This window comes from Trachypithecus francoisi, unplaced genomic scaffold (genome assembly GCF_009764315.1).
Source record: "Trachypithecus francoisi isolate TF-2019V2 unplaced genomic scaffold, Tfra_2.0 Contig01554, whole genome shotgun sequence".
NCBI classification, from domain to species: Eukaryota; Metazoa; Chordata; class Mammalia; order Primates; family Cercopithecidae; genus Trachypithecus; species Trachypithecus francoisi.
In genome coordinates, this window is record NW_022681439.1 from 1868133 (window position 1) to 1886497 (window position 18365).

At 35.9% G+C, this 18365-nt stretch overlaps 1 protein-coding gene across 2 annotated transcripts in view; it reads left to right on the plus strand.

Annotated features, from left to right (window-relative positions):
* Positions 1 to 18365, plus strand: part of TNKS (tankyrase) — a 217779-nt gene that overhangs the window by 137042 nt on the left and 62372 nt on the right. For both annotated transcript variants that reach the window (XM_033176844.1, XM_033176843.1), the window contains exons 9-12: positions 1563 to 1684; positions 3140 to 3231; positions 3323 to 3401; positions 14080 to 14251. In XM_033176844.1, coding sequence (XP_033032735.1) covers positions 1563 to 1684; positions 3140 to 3231; positions 3323 to 3401; positions 14080 to 14251 — 465 coding nt within the window. The remainder of the gene's footprint in view (positions 1 to 1562; positions 1685 to 3139; positions 3232 to 3322; positions 3402 to 14079; positions 14252 to 18365) is intronic.

The window sequence follows — 18365 nt, forward strand, 5'->3', positions numbered from 1 at the left end:
TTGACCCCAGCAAAACTATACATTTTGCCAGACATCAGTTCTCAGACCACCACCTTCCTCTGTGGTTGTCTGACCCCTGCTTCTTAATATATATCACAGTTTATAATTGTCTCACTCCATGGGTCCCACATTTTATCATTTCAGTGAAAATCTACAGTCTTGTTATTTGAATCTGCTGGCTTACTTTCATCTCATTTGACCTTAGTTTTTTGTTTCTGAAGTTTCAGAGTCCTTACTTTCAGCAATCTAGCAGTGATAAAGAACCTCTAAAGAAGAAGTTATGTAAAAATGTTGTTTTCCTGACCCTGCAATGACTTATTTTATAAATATTCAGCATTCATGCCTTATCCCATATTATAAATTATCTACCATATACCAAGCACTGTGCTAGGTGATGAGATTAGCATTGCTGATATGACAGTATGATATGTCCTATGATGAGGCTAAATGCAAATGCTGTGGACTGCTTAAGAAGGAATGCTAACCCAATACTGGAAAAGGTCCGGAAGGCTCACCCAGAGTATCTAAACTGAGACCTTGAATGATGAGTAGTAATGAGGCATGTATGTGCACATGTGTCTGTGTGTGTGTTTTCTCTGTGTCTCTTGAGAGAGGGAGCGAATATGATGGGTCCCTGGGTCCCTCAGAGGAGAGGAGAGAAGAGAAAGGAAAAAAGGCAAACTACAGTACCATGCAGATTCAAAGACCTGGATGTGAGAGGGTCTGAAATTGTTGTGTCATGTATTAGGTCATACCTTATTTGTATCTTTAAACAGTTCCAGCATTTTGTTAATAAGTGGACATATCAAAATGCAAGTAAAGTTTGTCAAAGATAAAACAAAACATTTTAAATAAGAATATTGGATTCTCATTCATGCAATTAATTTAGATACAGCTTTTCAAAAAAATCTCTCACCTGCTTATGAAAATAATAAGCTATTAATTGTTCTTTGAAAAATGTTCAAGTTCTGCTTTTCTTCCATATTTTAAGTCCTTTCCTTTTCTGTGTCAAGACCTAATCACCATTAATATTTTGGTGAATATTTCTGTAAATGTTTTCTACACCATTACTTATGGTGTACTTGTGGTGGCAATAGTAGTAGCAAGAGTAGTGATAATACAAAAAAATGCATCAGCTTGTCCTTTCCTTTTTGAATTTTCATGTACCACTGTATACTTTCATGTCAGTGTATGTAGACCTATCTCTTGTTTTAAGAGCTAGAAAGTGTTACAGCATATGTGCGCACAGATTATTTAACTGGTTTCCTTTTGGTGGACATTTAGGTTTCCTGTTTGAAAATTTTGCTGCAATAAGTATCTTTATAGGTGTATTTTTATGACTCTGAGAGTGTTAAACAGTCTTATTTCAGAGCATTAATACTTCACAATTTTTCATTAATCTATATCCTCTTTTGCATTTTTATCATTATATTGTCACATTGCTGCTATTGCTAAAATAGAGAAATTCATAAAATAATAATATTCCTACTTATTTATAATCATGCTGAAGATTTTTATACATTTTAAATCTTTTTTTATGTCAACCATTGTTTCATTGACAGATGAATTTAAAGGTCATTCTTTACTACAAGCAGCCAGAGAAGCAGACTTAGCTAAAGTTAAAAAAACACTTGCTCTGGAAATCATTAATTTCAAACAACCACAGTCTCATGAAACAGCACTGGTAAGATTTTATTGTTAATCTGTTCCCTGGGTCTGAAATAATGTAAGCACAAAATATGATTTTCATTTCAGAAACCTTAAAGTAACTTTAGTATCTGAAATGCCAGGAATTTGCGTTTTAATTTTGGTTGCACTAATTTTTAAACTTAGTTTGGGGGATGATTCTTTTCATGGGTGAGAGAATTGACATTTGCTCAACCTCGATTTGGAAATTGTTTTACCTTTGTCTTCCCACCCTCACTATAACAAATCCACTTTTGTGGCCAGTGCTTTCATGAAATACAAGATACGATTTTCCAATAGAATTTTTTTCCTTGTGTTTGCTAGATGAATACTAGATTTCCTTCTGTAGAAGATTAAAGTATATTTTCAGATACTTGCATTATCTTTTTGAGTAATTGTATTCAAAGTACTGATTATATTCATGGTAGAAAATTGGCAAGATCATGAATTTTTTGTTTGATGCTATGCAAATTATTCTTAAAACTATCCATGTTTTCTTTAAATGCACTTTCAGAAAGATTTATTTTCTTTGTCATTGACACGTTAAGGCTCAGCTAGAGGGTGGTTAGTGATTGCTCCTAAATTCAGAATTTAAGCATATGTGATGCCTGCATCACACACCTTAAGTACACCTAATTAATATTCTTACATATATTTGACACAAAAGGTCAAACCTTAGTCAATGTCTGCATAAAACAACATTAAAAGATTGACCAAACCGAAATAGGCTAACTATAGATACACTTAAATACATCTCTCAAAGTAGGGTTGAGATAGATTCAAGCTACACAGTGTTATGCTAGGAAATATTCAGAGCCACGGAATAAACTTGACCCACTTTTTTGGAGTATTCATTTTATTTAGTTGTAAGTAGTTTTTTATTTTTAAATTTTAATACAAATATTAAAATGAAGCAGAATAAAAAAGCTATATAAATATTATGATAAAACATAAAATTTCTGAGAATATTTCTTTCTCTAAACCTCTTCAGTTGTATCATTTTCTTGCTTATCCTTGGGCATATAAACTTCTCCTGTAGTGGTGGGAGTACCTCTGTAGAAGACCTTGAGAAATACTGACTTGTGTGGCTGATAGCCTAATGAAAGATTGAGTAACTTAGTTATAGATTTCTGCAGCTTTGAAGAGGCATATGTATTATGTTGCTTTCCATGGAATATATAGTGAATATTTATTTATTGGCTAAGCCAGAAGAAGTAAGATCTCTCTTAATGTTTAACTAAGAGCATAATTTCACCTTGGTTTAAACGCTTATGTTTTGTATTTCCACTATACATAGAAAGAATACGGATCATCTCTGTGATGTAAAACATATACATATGTTCTAATACACTGAGATAACAGTGTTTTAATGGTCAGCAGATGCTGTTCAGTTCCAAGAGCTACTGTACATATAGAAGTGTATTTTATTAACTTGGTTTTGTTTACCTTATAGCACTGTGCTGTGGCCTCTCTGCATCCCAAACGAAAACAAGTGACAGAATTGTTACTTAGGAAAGGAGCAAATGTTAATGAAAAAAATAAAGAGTAAGTATAATTGCAGAAAGAGTTGTTCAGTTTCTAAAAAGGAAATGCAATAAAAGAGAGACAATTACCTTTCCTTTTCTCTTTTCTGTAGTTTCATGACTCCCCTGCATGTTGCAGCAGAAAGAGCCCATAATGATGTCATGGAAGTTCTGCATAAGCATGGCGCCAAGGTGAGGCACACACCTGAGCAGAGTGCCAGACTCTGCACTGAGCAGCCAGCTGCTCTTAACACTGCTTCTCTCTCTCCGATTTTTCTGAAGAAACTAATTTTATAAAGGACTATTAGTTTGTACTTAAATTCATAGATTCTCCTATAAAGCTGATTTAAATCTTGTTTCTAATAAAAAGTTACCTGTTTCTTGATCCTTTAATGTCACCCTTCTATAAAGCAGTAAAATGTAGCTACAGTCATTTGAAATAGATTTCAACTTTACACTATTTTCAGTTAATACCATATTGATATATTTTGATAGTCACCATTTGAATAATCGTTTATCAGAAAATAAGTTTTGTAAATGATAGCATCAGAAGAGCTCTACTTATTCTAAAAAATATTTGTAGCTGGGCCTGGTGGCTTGTGCCTGTAATCCCAGCACTTTGAGAGGCCGAGGCGGGTGGATCACGAGATCAGGAGATAAGACCATCCTGGCTAACATGGTGAAACCCCATCTTTACTAAAAATACAAAAACTTAGCCAGGCATGGTGGCGGGCACCTGTAGTCCCGGCTGTTTGGGAGGCTGAGGGAGTTGAATGGCGTGAACCCGGGAGGCGGAGCTTGCAGTGAGCCGAGATCGTGCCACTGCACTCCAGCCTGGGCAACAGAGCCAGACTCCGTCTCAAAAAAAAAAAAAAATTGTATGCTTTCAAATTTGTAATGATAATTTTCTCACCCTCTACACTAAAGAAATATGACATATTTAATCATTTTTATTGGCATTTTCTGAATGGTATAGTCTGAAACTTTGTCAAGCACTTAAGAGAGGAAGAAGCAAACTGGTTGTTTTTTAGAGGTGACTTGAAATTGTAGACTTTTTCATGCTCAAGAATGTATATTTCAAAACTGTAGTCTCCAAAATAGGGTACAGACTCCCTATGGAGCATACAAGATGCCCTATTGGAAAACTCCTAGCATTTCAATTTATAATATTTCTATTTAAGAATGAGGAAATTAATATTGACCAATATTGAATACAAAGATGATGCCAGCACTCTCACTAGGTCCATGTGTCAGCCAGTCTGACTCATGTCAGATATCAAGGGTTCCTGAAGAAGAGTGGGACTTGTTAGTATCGAGGGACTGACAGTGGCAAACTCACTCATTTGTTCCCTTTCAGCATATTTTGGCATAGTGGACTTTACATGTGTCCAAATGAGTTGAATTTATGGATATTATCCTAAATGGTAGAACTTTTATAAATATCATACTTGATCAGAGAAGTGACCCTGACAAGGGACACAGGGAGTGTGACCCTGACACGCTTTTATAGCATCAAAAGGTGGTCTGGTTATTTTGTGAAGTAGTATTTTAAGGCGTTGTCATAGTTGTGCTCTTTTTAATGAAAATAAAAGGGTTCAAAATTTGCTAATAAGTTCTCTGAGGACAAGTGACCATGACTTGTATGTAGATAGCCTTTAAAAATGAAGCATAATCAGATCCTTAAAGGTAAAAGTTGCACACTTTAGGTGAATGATAAAGTAACTGCTTTTTTAAAAGAAACTTTAAAAAATGAAGAGAACATTTTGAAAATAGATTTTTAGAAAATGTTCACTGTTCTGTGACTTTGCTGAAAAATGATATAAATGAATCACCCAGCTGTCATATCTACATAATTTAAAAACACAAAAACAGAATTTTCTAACCTGTTCAAAAGTCTTCCTTAATTTGGGTTTAGGGTAGATTTTGAATCTATTCAAAACATTGTAAGGCAACACTTCCTAATAACTTTGCAAGAACATCAGTAATGATGGAATTTTACTACAGAATTTCAATGAAAACCTTAGCATAATTAGTTAAGTTACATTAAAAATAAACATTGTGGGCCGGGCGCGGTGGCTCAAGCCTGTAATCCCAGCACTTTGGGAGGCCGAGACGGGCGGATCACGAGGTCAGGAGATCGAGACCATCCTGGCTAACACGGTGAAACCCCGTCTCTACTAAAAATACAAAAAAAAAAAAAAACTAGCCGGGCGAGGTGGCAGGCGCCTGTAGTCCCAGCTACTAGGGAGGCTGAGGCAGGAGAATGGCGCAAACCCAGGAGGCGGAGCTTGCAGTGAGCTGAGATCCGGCCACTGCACTCCAGTCCGGGCGACAGAGCGAGACTCCTCCTCAAAAAAATATAAAATAAAATAAACATTGTGATTGAGTAGGCATAGTTAATAATGCATTTATTTCATTGGCTCCATATATCTGTATGAAATCTTTTCAACTAATACAGCCATTCAAACTAATTATCAAAAGTGAACTTACAGCCATGTGTGGTGGCCTGTAATCACTCCTGTAATCCCAGAGCTTTAGGAGGCAAAGGCAGGAGGATTGCTTGAGGCCAGGAGTTCGACACCAGCCTAGGCAACATAGCAAGACACTATCTCTACAACAAAGTAAAAAATTAGCCAGTTGTGGTGATGTGCACCTATAGTCCTAGCCACTTGGGAGGCTGAGGCAGGAGGATCACTTGATCCCAGGAGTTTGAGGTTGCAGTGAGATATGATCATACCATTGCACTTCAGCCTGGGCAACAGAGCAAGACTCTCTCTCTAAAGAAAAGAAAAATAAAATCAACCTAAAATTAAACCCTCAAATTCCTAATATCACAATTTTTATAATTTTTTTTAAATGTTTAAACTATAGTCAGTGGGTATTTTCTAGCATTAGTAATTAAAATATGTTTTGGACGGGCGCCATAGCCTATGCCTTAATCCCAGCACTTTGGGAGGCCAAGGCAGGAGGATCGCTTGAGCCCAGGATTTTGAGACCGGCTGGGCAACATAGGCCGACCCTGTCTCTACAAATAATAAAAAAAAATTAGCCAAATATGGTGGCACATGCCTGTAGTCTCAGCCACTCAGGAGGCTGAGGTGGGAAAATCACTTGAGCCTGGGAGGTCAAGGCTGCAGTGAGCTGTGATCATGCTGCTACACTCTAGCCTGGGTGACGCAGCAGTACTGTATCTCAAAAAATAATAATCATAAAATCTTTTTAAATTTTTAATTACTTCATCTCTTTCTCATCCTTCATAAATTCTCTTTGTATAAGTTTTATAATAGTATAGCACTTCTTGGTTATAATTTACAAAGAAATTCATATACATATATTAAGTGTTCTCAAAACCTTTTTACCTGGAGGGTATGTGATTTAAAAATTTGGATATCACTGCTTTGTTTTTAATTTATGAAATCAAGACAAAGTGGGATAAAAGGGAACAGAGTTCTATAGATATATTACCTATTTTGTAGGTACAACTACTGCATTATTATATAAGTAACATCTTGTTGCTCTTTCAAGCAGAAAATACTAAGTGAACTTTCTGCTGCACTTAACGAGTTTTGTACATTTATCATTGACCTGTTTTTGTAAATATCTAATGACATTTATAATGCTCCTGAAAAATTAGAAATAATGCCCTTCATTTTGGGAAAATAGTATCTATTTATTGTCTCCCATCAGGTATTTTATTTTATAAAGGTTCAGTGAAAAATAACATTCTTTTATGACTCGTTCTAGTCAGCCTTTCTCTAGGTCTGTGGTTCTCACTCTTTCTTTGCTCTTCATGTGCACAATGCGTTTTCTTCAGTAACGTCTTAGTTCATCAGTAGGGCATGAATAATTGTGAACAGCCCTGTCCATGATGTAGAAGAACTTCTAGACTTGTGTGTTCACCCTAGTCTTTCCACTATAGTTGAGCTACATTGATAACACTTGCTAGTGGGCACTTAAAAAAGAGGAAAGGTATATTTAATCAGAGTTATGAACCCATAGATACCAATTGCTATCAGTAGATATCAAATGCCATAACAACTGCTATTGACTTTTTCCACCATCCCAAGGCAGGATGTTGTTCCTCATGGTTGGTGTATCTGGTGATTAATGTGTTTGTAAAAAACTACCTGTAAGAAACTCATTTAGCTATTGTTGGGCTCCTGTTTTTGCTTGTATAGTATTTCTTTCTGAGGAAATCATGGTTTCTGTATGATTTTCAGGCAACTCATGGTTTCCATCTGATTCTAGAAGCACCTTCTGAACAAGCAGCACTAGTTTTTAATTAGGATTCAGCCATCTTCCACTGCTTTTGCCACTCTGCTGCCTTCCCTACTCCTGATAAGTCAATTTCTCAGGCAAGGCAGAAGAATTTGGGATGAAGACCTAATTACCATTAAGTAATTTGTCTTAACTTTGACAGAACTTAGTAATATTTTTATAAATCAAAACATTCTTTTGCCCAAAGCCTGGTAATACATACAAACTTCAGGTTTGCTGTTAAACTAAATGTATGCCATACGTAACCTAGACAAGCATGCTTTTGAGTTTAGAATCCTCCACTTTCTAGTTTTGTGGCCTTGGACTAAATTTCCCTGAGTCTCAATTGACTAATCAGTGATATGTGAAGCAACCTCCCTACAGGTTTGTTTTTTTTTTAATCAAATGAGCATCTGTATATAAATATGTAGTATAGTGCTTAACACACAGATAATATTTTGGTTATTTGTGAATATGAGCATTTTTTTCCACATTTGTCTTTTCAAACATGTATGTACTGTGTATTTCCCTTTAATTATCTAAATTTTGTAAGACGCATATCTAATCCCTTCATAATTGGATTTGATCCACTAACTCAATAAATACTGGCATGCAAAATAATCAAGACTATACTAGACACTGTGGGAAAAACCAGTTTGAAAGTTAATGCAGTTACCAAACTTGACTTCAGTCCCGAATCAATTTAGCAGCATTAGTATTGAAGAAGGAAGAGAAAGAAAAAAGCCACTTATGAAGGAATAATTGTATTACCTGGAAATGAATTGGGTGTTAGAGTGTACTTTGAAAATGGTGGTGCAATTAATGGAAGTAAGAAAGCTACAGAGAAACACTGGTTTCCTATGCCTTGATAATGCTTTTCTACTTGAGGTTGATATTATAGATATTATAGAAAGACATTTAATAAAACCAGCAGTTGGAAAGACAACATTAGAGTATAAAAGAGTTTAAGATTAGAAAGATCTACTGATAATTGACATAGTGATTCTATATTTTGGGAGTGAGTAGGGTCCCTGGTAGAGAAAGCATGGAAAGAAGAGAGTTAAGGAAAGATCCTTTGAGGATTGCCCATGTTTATGGAGCACTGGTGGGAAGAGAAAGCTGGAAGTTCTATCACACTGTCTATGGAATACAGGGGGAGTATGAAGAAGGAGCAGGTGACCAGTGCCATAGAGAGAAATCAAGGCAGACTGGGGCATTTACTTAGACAGTTTTTATATGAGGGCTTTGGTAGCTTTTGAAGGATAAATTCTAGGGAAGTAGAAGTAGAGAGGTATATATATCAGTTAGGGTCTTGGCAATAAACTGCACACTTAAAGTGGGTAATTTGATGAGAGTTCAATAAAGGAATTATATACAAACATGTGGGCAAGGTTCAAGGAAAGCAGCAAGGAATGAGGTTGTACTAGCAGCAAAGGGGGAGGTATGATCATCTCTGGTCTGAAGGGACAAGGGAAAGGAGAGGTTCTTGGCACTGGAAGATGGTAGCTGTATGGAAAAGGCCACCTGGCAGCACCTGTAGCCTTTGATCATAGGATGTATCTAATCTTACTCTTCATTGTCCTGCTGTCCTCTGTCTCCTCCCAGTGCCCCCCATCTCCTCCCAGTGCCCATGGCCAAATTCATCAAAACAGTGAAGACCAAAAGAGTTTGTTGATGTGGTTCGTAGAAGTGATTTTCTCAGGACCCAGAGCAAGGTGGAGGATGGCTGTGGATCTAGAGGGGGAAGGGGGCAATATTCAGCAAAACATTAGAAAACAAATTGCTAGTAAGGAAAGGAGAGTTATAAGAACATTTGAGCATTAACCAATTCATCTGAAAAAATCCTCATTTACTAGGAGTAAACTTTTGTACCTTAAAAAAAAATCAATAATTTATTATCCTCTGCTTTTTGGGAGTACTGTAGAGTCTAAATAGGAAAGACATGAAGATTTTATCCTTCATGTAGCAATTTTTTCTTTATTATGGTTAGTCTGCCCTAGCATTCTGCATTCTATCACTAGTGAATTGTCTGCTCTCATTATTAACAAAACTTACGCCCCAACTGCATATGGTAGTCAAGAAGTTTAATTCATAAATGCATGTTTTCATATATAAAGCAGAGCTATTTTGTCATTATGTGTATCTATTAAATACGGGAAACATGAAGGAATTTTTTGACAGTTCATGTTCGTGTGTGTTAATTTGACAGATTTATTTACATTGTGTTTAAGAAGATATTGTGACATAATAATTGACATTTAATAGGCTGATTTCTCACATTTAGAAGCAATCACGAGTCTTTGCTCACTTGGGGAAATGTGGCAGCCTATTATAAGAGTTTTATTAATGCTTTTCTAGAGGTAGATTGATAAGTAGATTATTAGCCCAAAGATGTTAAAGTACTTTTAAAGATACTATAGATCTTAAGTATCTTTTACAGTGCAGATAATATCTGAGGTTTCATCGTACCAAAATAAAGTCCAAAGGGGCAACTGTCCCAGCGACATTTTAGTTCTCAGTAACAAACCAATTCAATCTAGATTAAACACAAATGGAAATCTATTTTATACTAATATAAATGTATATTAATATAAATGTGTTTATTACTTCTGTGAGAAACTCGTATGGTTATCTCCCAGAAATAATATGTAAGAATTGTAGCTGAGATTCACAAAAGACCAGAACAAGGAATTTAGAAACTGTTAGGTACTTTGGCTGCCATTCTCTATGCCTCTCCCTCCCTGTTTCTCCCTCTTTCCCCACTTCTGTGTCTCTGTCGCTCCTTGTCTCTCTCTCTCTTTCTCTGAGGTTGCATGGTTTCTTGTCTCTGCCAGTGTTTGTTCATCTGCTTCATTCTTCTTTTCTGCAGACTGGATTTTTCTGTATTATTTCTCTGTGGCCTAAATGTGGTCTTTTACAACCCATACTTTATGTGTCCTTGGCTTAGAAGTATACCACCTGCAGCTGATGGGGTCTGTCCCGTCTCGGGGATGAAAAAGGGATAATTATGAATAAGACTCACTGTTGAGTAGAGGCATTCATTGGATTGGCACCCTCTAGTCTAATCCGTTTTGCTCAGTTTCTTATTTCTTAAGGCACGTGAGCAAGATTAGTACCCCTTGAAACAAAGATAATCTATGGTATTATAATATATATATATGTAAATCTATGGTATTATAATATATATATGTAAATCTTGAAACAAAGATAATCTTTGGTATTATAATATATATATATGTAAATCTTGAAACAGATAATCTATGGTATTATAATATATATATATATGTAAATCTTGAAACAAAGATAATCTATGGTATTATAATATATATATGTAAATCTTTTCAGGGAATTTGATTGTTTCTTTTAAATTTCCACACGAATGTTTACAAATAGTACACCCAAGTTCAGCTAGCAAATCGAAATCTAGTTCCATACTCTGTAGTGAGTTCACAACACATTAAAGGATTAAAAAACATTTCAAGTAAAATACTGATTACTATGTCAGTATTCTATTTAACAATTAAAATTGTGTTCATTTATCTCTTTCATTCCTCACAGGAAGTGCTTTAACTATGCATACCACCAATGATAATGATGAATACTTGTAAAACACCTGTAGAAACATTAGGATCAATTTAAATTATATTTTGATTACAGATAAAGCAAATTCATTTTCAATATTAAGCAATTCTATAAACACTGGCATTTACCCTTCTTCCTCAATTTCCAGCGAAAGAGGAATGCATTTTGGTTAGATAGAGAACATTTTAGTAGTTCCTAATGTTTGTTCAATATACAGAACAGTATGTCAGAGTAGTATTTTTTATCACCAGTATTTATTAATTTGTTGCTCTTGTGAGTCATTCACTTACCAACCATTTTCAAATATCTGTTTATACAAGGCATGGTACTTACTGCTAGGAGGACATATAAAGTTTGAATTTGATCAATATCCTTCTCTTAAGGAACTTAAAATCTAATAATTGTCTAACACAGTCTATTTGACTACTATATGAACTGGAAAGTAGTATATGTAGTAAGAGAAGCATAGATCGATTTCTATTCAGAGGAATAAACAGTTATTTCTATTGGTGGTGGCAGCCTGGGGAAGATTGGAGAAATTTCATGAAGAAAATAGAATTTCAGCTAGGAATGTTCAGGAATTAAATATATAAATATATATAGACAAAATACAAACAATACATTTTCAGTAAGGACTGAAAATTGGGGAAGTAAAGGGGTGTGTTTATTAAACAGTCAGAAGTCATGATTAGTTAGTCCAAAAGCTACAGAAAATGGAAACAATGAAAAGCAAGATCTTCGTATTCTCAGTTGGAGAGTTTGGACTTGGTTCTCATAATACTTGGAAAACCTGTCATTTGTTCTTCTATCACAGATATATTAATGCCTGTTAATTTTTTTAATTGTTCACTTTTACTTTCAATGTGTCATGGTTTGGGGGAAAAAATGCAATGTCACTCTAGCTAAAGAATACAGACTGTTTTCAACTCTCAGCTTACTTGAAATTGCTTTTAGGTTGAGACAAACACATGTTCACAGTTAAAGGTATAAGTACAGATGTCACAGAAGAGTTTGTGATTAATTACCAAATGAGTGATGTAGACAATGATAGCTTTAAGTTTGGGAGAAGTGACCTCAGGATTAGCTGTTTGAGACTAGGCTGTTCACACTGAGTAGAATATTGAAGGATTCCCCTCAGCCATTTTCTTGTGGTCTGCTTGCTGGTTTCCAGAACTGTTGTGGCATTTTTTGAATCATAATTTCATGTCCTAAATATTTTGGGCCAAATGTCATTATGATTTTATATAGCTTTACTCAGTTATTCATCTTCTGGAAAGTCATTTTTGCTACTCAGATAGAAATAAAAATACATACACTAAGGTTGCAGTCTCTAGATATAAGAAAAAGTGGGAATATGTTTTGCCTGCAGAACTGCCAGACATCCGTTATTCTGACTCCTGAATGGATAGGTCAAGCCAGTCTTAAGCATTTAACTACCAGAGCTGAGGTGTAACATTAAATGTAGCAGTCAAGATCTTTATTTGAGACAGTTTCTGTAACCTGGTGAAAATAATCACTTTAGTGCTGAATGTTAAGTACTTTTGGTGACATCATATCATGTTCCCATGCTTTAACAAGTTGGATTGGGAGTTCCCATTACTATAATAGAATAAGTTAGTATGTTTCTTACCCAGTTTCCAGAAAAATGTTGATGATTTGAATGTTCACAATTTTAGGTTTTTCTTCTGTGCTGAAGAAGTAACAAAGAAATCAAAACTCAAGTTAGTTTGGCAGCTTGTGTTTTCCACTGATAAATGCTAATGGCTGTGCTTTTTTGTTGCTATGTATCAGCAGTCACTTTTCTTCTGGCAAATGTGATAGAGTTAAATATATTAGTATTTCATGGGAGTTTTGTGAAAAACCATCAACAATTTATATGAACCCTTTCCTGAGTAAGTGCAACAGCCTTACTGGTAATGATGAAAGATGCGACAGGGAGACCAGTTGTCTAATATCCTTTCTTTTCTTAATCTTGTATTTGGTGGTTGTACACAAACACTTTAAATAATCAATCAGCATATAATTGAGAATTTACTGTGTACTTTTAGCAGGAGCTTTCTAGAGGACCCAGAAAGTCTGTCTGTAACATGCACTCATATTCTCAATAACCTTAGTTTAACTCAAACAAAAACTACCCCAGTATTAAATTTTATAAGACAGTTAAGTGCTAAATTGACATAGATGTTCAGAAAAGGAGTAATCAAAGTCTTCAAGAAATCAAGGAAGACTTCTTGGAGATGAGGAGACTTACGCTGGGTCTCAGAAGCCAGAAAGGCAGAAAGAAGGGTTTCTCTGAAAAGAGCAGCAAGCACAGTGAACATGGACTTTGGTCTGACTGGAGGAGAGGGTGCTGATTAGGGTCTGCTGGAAGGTAAGATGAGTCAGAGTTGAGCAGGTTAAGAACATGATCCCAGTGTTTCACATTGTCTTAAGCAGTCTCACAACTCGCTCAATGATTCTTCTTCCTGTGGGTAACTCTTCAAAGCTTTAAAAAGGAGCGTTTGAATCCTCAAATCATTTTTTTTGGTTAAATGTGCTTGTAATTCAGTTAAGATAGTATAATTAGCTTTATTACCTAAATTAGAAAAGAAATACAATCAACTACTTTGAGAGTCTTCGCTTACATATTCTGTTGTCTTTATATTCTGGGGAAAAGTTTGGTAAAATCCATTCATTCAGAAGAATTTGGTGAGCGTCTTCATTGTGGCAAGCAGTCAATACCAGGCCAGAGTTTCTCCCTCCATAGACCTTACAGTCTAGTAGTTGAAGGGAGTAGCAGGAAATGGGAAATAGTCAGGAAAATGGTCATTCAGGGAAGAGACGGTGTGTTGTGATTTTCAGTAAGGTGATCAGGGAAGGGTAACGAAAAAGAAGATAGTTCTTCAGAATCAGTGAGCAAAAGTAAATAATATCTATGAGACTTTTTAAAAGCTTTGAAAGTTGATTGTTTTCATAAGAATGTATTTTCTAAGATGTAAAAGGAAGCTGAACTAGATGCTCAATTCCATGTGCCCACCCAATGGTTTTTCAGATGAATGCACTGGACACCCTTGGTCAGACTGCCTTGCATAGAGCCGCCCTAGCAGGCCACCTGCAGACCTGCCGCCTCCTGCTGAGTTATGGCTCTGACCCCTCCATCATCTCCTTACAAGGCTTCACAGCAGCACAGATGGGCAATGAAGCAGTGCAGCAGATTCTGAGTGGTGAGTTAAAATAGACCAACAGGGCTTTTTGTGTCTTCTCTTCCATTCCTGCTGGAATACACAGACAAACTTTGCAGCGTTTACTTTGCCTGAAGTTTTTCTCATGCCTTTTCTTGCAATTTAGCCTGTGGCCTTCCCCATCTCCCTTTATAGGTAGGGTAAGGTAGGTGTCATGGTAAGGAAGCAAATACAGCTTTTAATTTTTTTAGGTTTAAATTGAAAACCTGACTCATGAGTGTTCTGATCAAAGGTGACTTAAAACTCATATAAACAGTGTGGAATTATGGTAGCTATAAAATCTATCAAATAGAGAAAATTATAAATCATTCATATGGTAATGACATTTAATTAATTGTTCTTACCTGTGTAATGTTCTGACATACTTTTAAAATTCTTCATGACACTATTATAAAATTATCTTTTCTTTTTCTGGCCTTAATATAATTATAGGCCTGGCGTGGTGGCTCACGCCTGTAATCCCAGCACTTTGGGAGGCTGAGGCAGGCAGATCACGAGGTCAGGAGATCAAGACCATCCTGGCCAACATGACGAAACCCTGTATCTACTAAAAATAGAAAAATTAGCTGGGCGTGGTGGTGCATGCTTGTAGCCCCAGCTATTTGGGAGGCTGAGGTAGGAGAATCGCTTGAACCCAGGAGGCAGAGGTTGCAGTGAGCTGAGATCATGCCACTGCGCTCCAACCAGGGTGACAGAGCAAGACTCTGTCTCAAAAAATAAATACATACATACATAAATAATAAAAAAATATATATATAAAATCTTGCTGAATGTTTCAGTGTCTGCCTGGTATGGTGTTAGATATTTTAAACATAAACTGATAAGAAAATAGATATTGGCTTCCTAAGTCCCAAAACTAGAGGAAGTAACGCAGTCTACCTACTGACAAAATGATAAACTAGAATCAAAAGAAATTTAGTGTAATTAACCTCTTTCCTAACCTTTTAATTTTGTCTGTGAATTATATCTGCTGTGGAATGAAATGATAAACCAAAAGAGTAAAATGTAGAAGGCTGTAGACTAGGAGTCAGAAGTTCTGGTTACTTTTTTCTACCTACAGTCTGGTAGTTCTTAACTCTATCAGGTACAGTGCCCGCTTTTTATAAAGAATGTCTTATGACATCTTCTTTAATATTCACAAGTGAAATTCACAGATAGTATGACCTTAACTGTATAGGGACCTTTCCAAAAATCTGTATAAATGCCCTAACTAGGCTGGGCACGGTGGCTCACATCTGTTATCCCAGCACTTTGGGAGGATGAGGCAGGTGGATCACGAGGTCAGGAGTTCGAGACCAGCTTGGCCAACATGGTGAAACCCCCATCTCTACTAAAAGTAAAAAAGTTAGCCAGGTGTGGTGGCACGTGCCTGTAATCCCAGCTACTCGGGAGCCTGAGGCAGGAGAATCGTTGGAACCCGGGAGGCGGAGGTTGCAGTGAGCCAAGATCGTGCCACTGCGCTCCAGCCAGCCTGGGCAACAGAGCGAGACTCCATCTCAAAAAAAAAAAGCCCTAACTATAATATAAAGGGAAAATTACAATAAGTTACAATAAAATAATTTGTAATTCTTATGTAAATAGATTGGACATGACTGTATTAGAAGACAAAACATGACCCCACAAATTTCTACAGGGACCCCAAGAAATACAGGCCAGTCAGTTCACTGGGCGTGATGGCGGGCTCCTGTAGTCCCATCTACTCGGGAGGCTAAGGCAGGAGAATGGCGTAAACCCGGGAGGCGGAGCTTGCAGTGAGCTGAGATCCGGCCACTGCACTCCAGCCTGGGCGACAGAGCGAGACTCCGTCTCAAAAAAAAAAAGAAAGAAATACAGCCCAGTAGAGAATCACTGCTATATGATGCAACAGGGACCCTTCCAGAGCTTGTAGAGATCATAATATGTGTATGTTGTTATAGGTAGATCAGAGCTAAATAGCATAATAAAACTAATTGTACAACGTTGTGAAAACTATTGATGAGGATTTATTTTCCTCATGCTAGGTCATTCGTAGATAGGGATCATTCTACTTCAGCTTTAATGGTGATCTTTAGACGGGAAGATTTAGAAGGAAATCTATCTAGCGTGTCTTCACTATCAAAATAAGATCCAGCTGAACCAATGAAATTTCCTATTATAAATAAGATCCAGCTAAACAAATGAAATTTCCTGTTATAAATTTCAAGTTTGAACTCAAAAAAGAAAAAAAAAGACTTTGACTTCCTGTTTCTATAGAGTGATAGGACATTTGCTTAAAGAAGATATTACTCCTTGCCTAGGAAATATTTCTTCCCTCTCAGTAAATTCTAATAATTTCTAAAAGTTGTTTATTTTGTTAAAATTTCTAAATTTTCTTATTTTACTGAGAATCATTTAGTACCGAATTTTAGTTTCTGTACGTTTTAACCATAAATCAGGCAAACACATAGCTTTGCAGCAAATTATGTGCATAGGTTTTAGAGATAATTAACAAAATGGAGAAGAAAGTATTGAATAAATCAAGCATATTAGATCCATGTAATGCTTTTAAAATGTCTTCTAACTGAATGCAGTTAAAATATATGAGTTCTGGCAAAAGATAAAACTAAATACTGAATACAAATGAAATATTTTTCTTCGATTATTTTGATAAATCTTTAAAATTGATTTTTGAAATAAGACATTATATAGGTAATTAAATGCTTAATTTGGAACATGCAGAACTTTTTAGTTTAATTCTTTATTGAGCTGGAAAGCTAATACAAATAAAAAATAGAATAAAAATATAGGAAAATTTTGCCATCCAAAAGGTTATTTATTTATTGTTTTGTAATGGGAATTGTTTCTTGTTTGAAATAGGATATAAGTTTTTAAACTAATATTTTTACCAGGAATTTGTATGTCTCCGTAGACTATGGACCATGCATTAGCTGAACTTTTTAGTTATAATTTAGTAATCCAATATCAGGTTATATCTATAATGACTTCTGAAAGAATGTATTAATATCAGTCAAATAAGATGTATAGTAATTTGTTCTGGATAATATTTTATAAGATTCACTTAAATACACTTGTTAATACCGGATTTGAGATCTACTTTAGAAACCTGCACTTTCAACTCCCAAGTCTGTAATTGCCAGAAGTTTACATTAATAAACTTTTCATTATAAACTGCTGGCAATATTTATGTCAAAACTAACATCAATGTAAAGAAAACAAGATAAGCAGCTTTTTATGAATTAGCACTTTAAAACATTATTTCAAAATATTTGATTTCTTTCTCTAGACTTGCTTTTTCCAATATGGTAGCCACTAGCTACATCTGGCTACATTTAAACTAATTAAAATTAAATAAAATGGAAAATCCTTCCATTAGTTACACTAGCCACATCTCAGGTATTCAGTAGTCACACATGGCTAATGGCTACCATAATAGCACAGATAACACTATTTCTAGCACCACAGACAGTTCTTTTGGTCATTTAAGTTCGATCTTGATCTGAATTCTTGTGATTGTATAACCCAGTGTGGGAAAAGCATTACTTTCATCTGCACAGGTGAAGATTAGGCTTATGATAGCTAAATTAAACACTGAAACACCATTTACAGTGGCACATTGGAATAAGCCACTAAGACCTGTTGCCAGTCCACTAGTCTCATACTGGCCAAACTACCAGTCTATAAAAGATGTTTTTAAAAATAGGCTGCCTTCCAGCGCTTCCAACCTTTTAAAAACTCTAATGAGTCAGAATAAGATTGGAGACAAAATAAGAAGCCCATCTTTAATCTTTGATTCTAGGTGACTATAATTTCATGTTCTACAGGCTGAGCATGGTGGCTCACTCCTATAATCACACTTTGTGAGGCTAAGGTGGGAGGATTGCTTGAGCTCAGGAGTTCAAGACCAGCTTGGGCAACATGGTGAAACCCTGTCTCTACAAAAAAACTTTTTAAAACTTAGCCGGGTATGGTGGTGCATGCCTGTGGTCCCAAATACTCAGGAGGCTAAGACAGGAGGATTGCTTGAGCCCAGGATTTCAAGACCAGCCAGGGCAATAGACCCCGTCTCTAAAAAAAGAAAGAACTAAACAAACACATAAATAAATGTCGTATATACAAA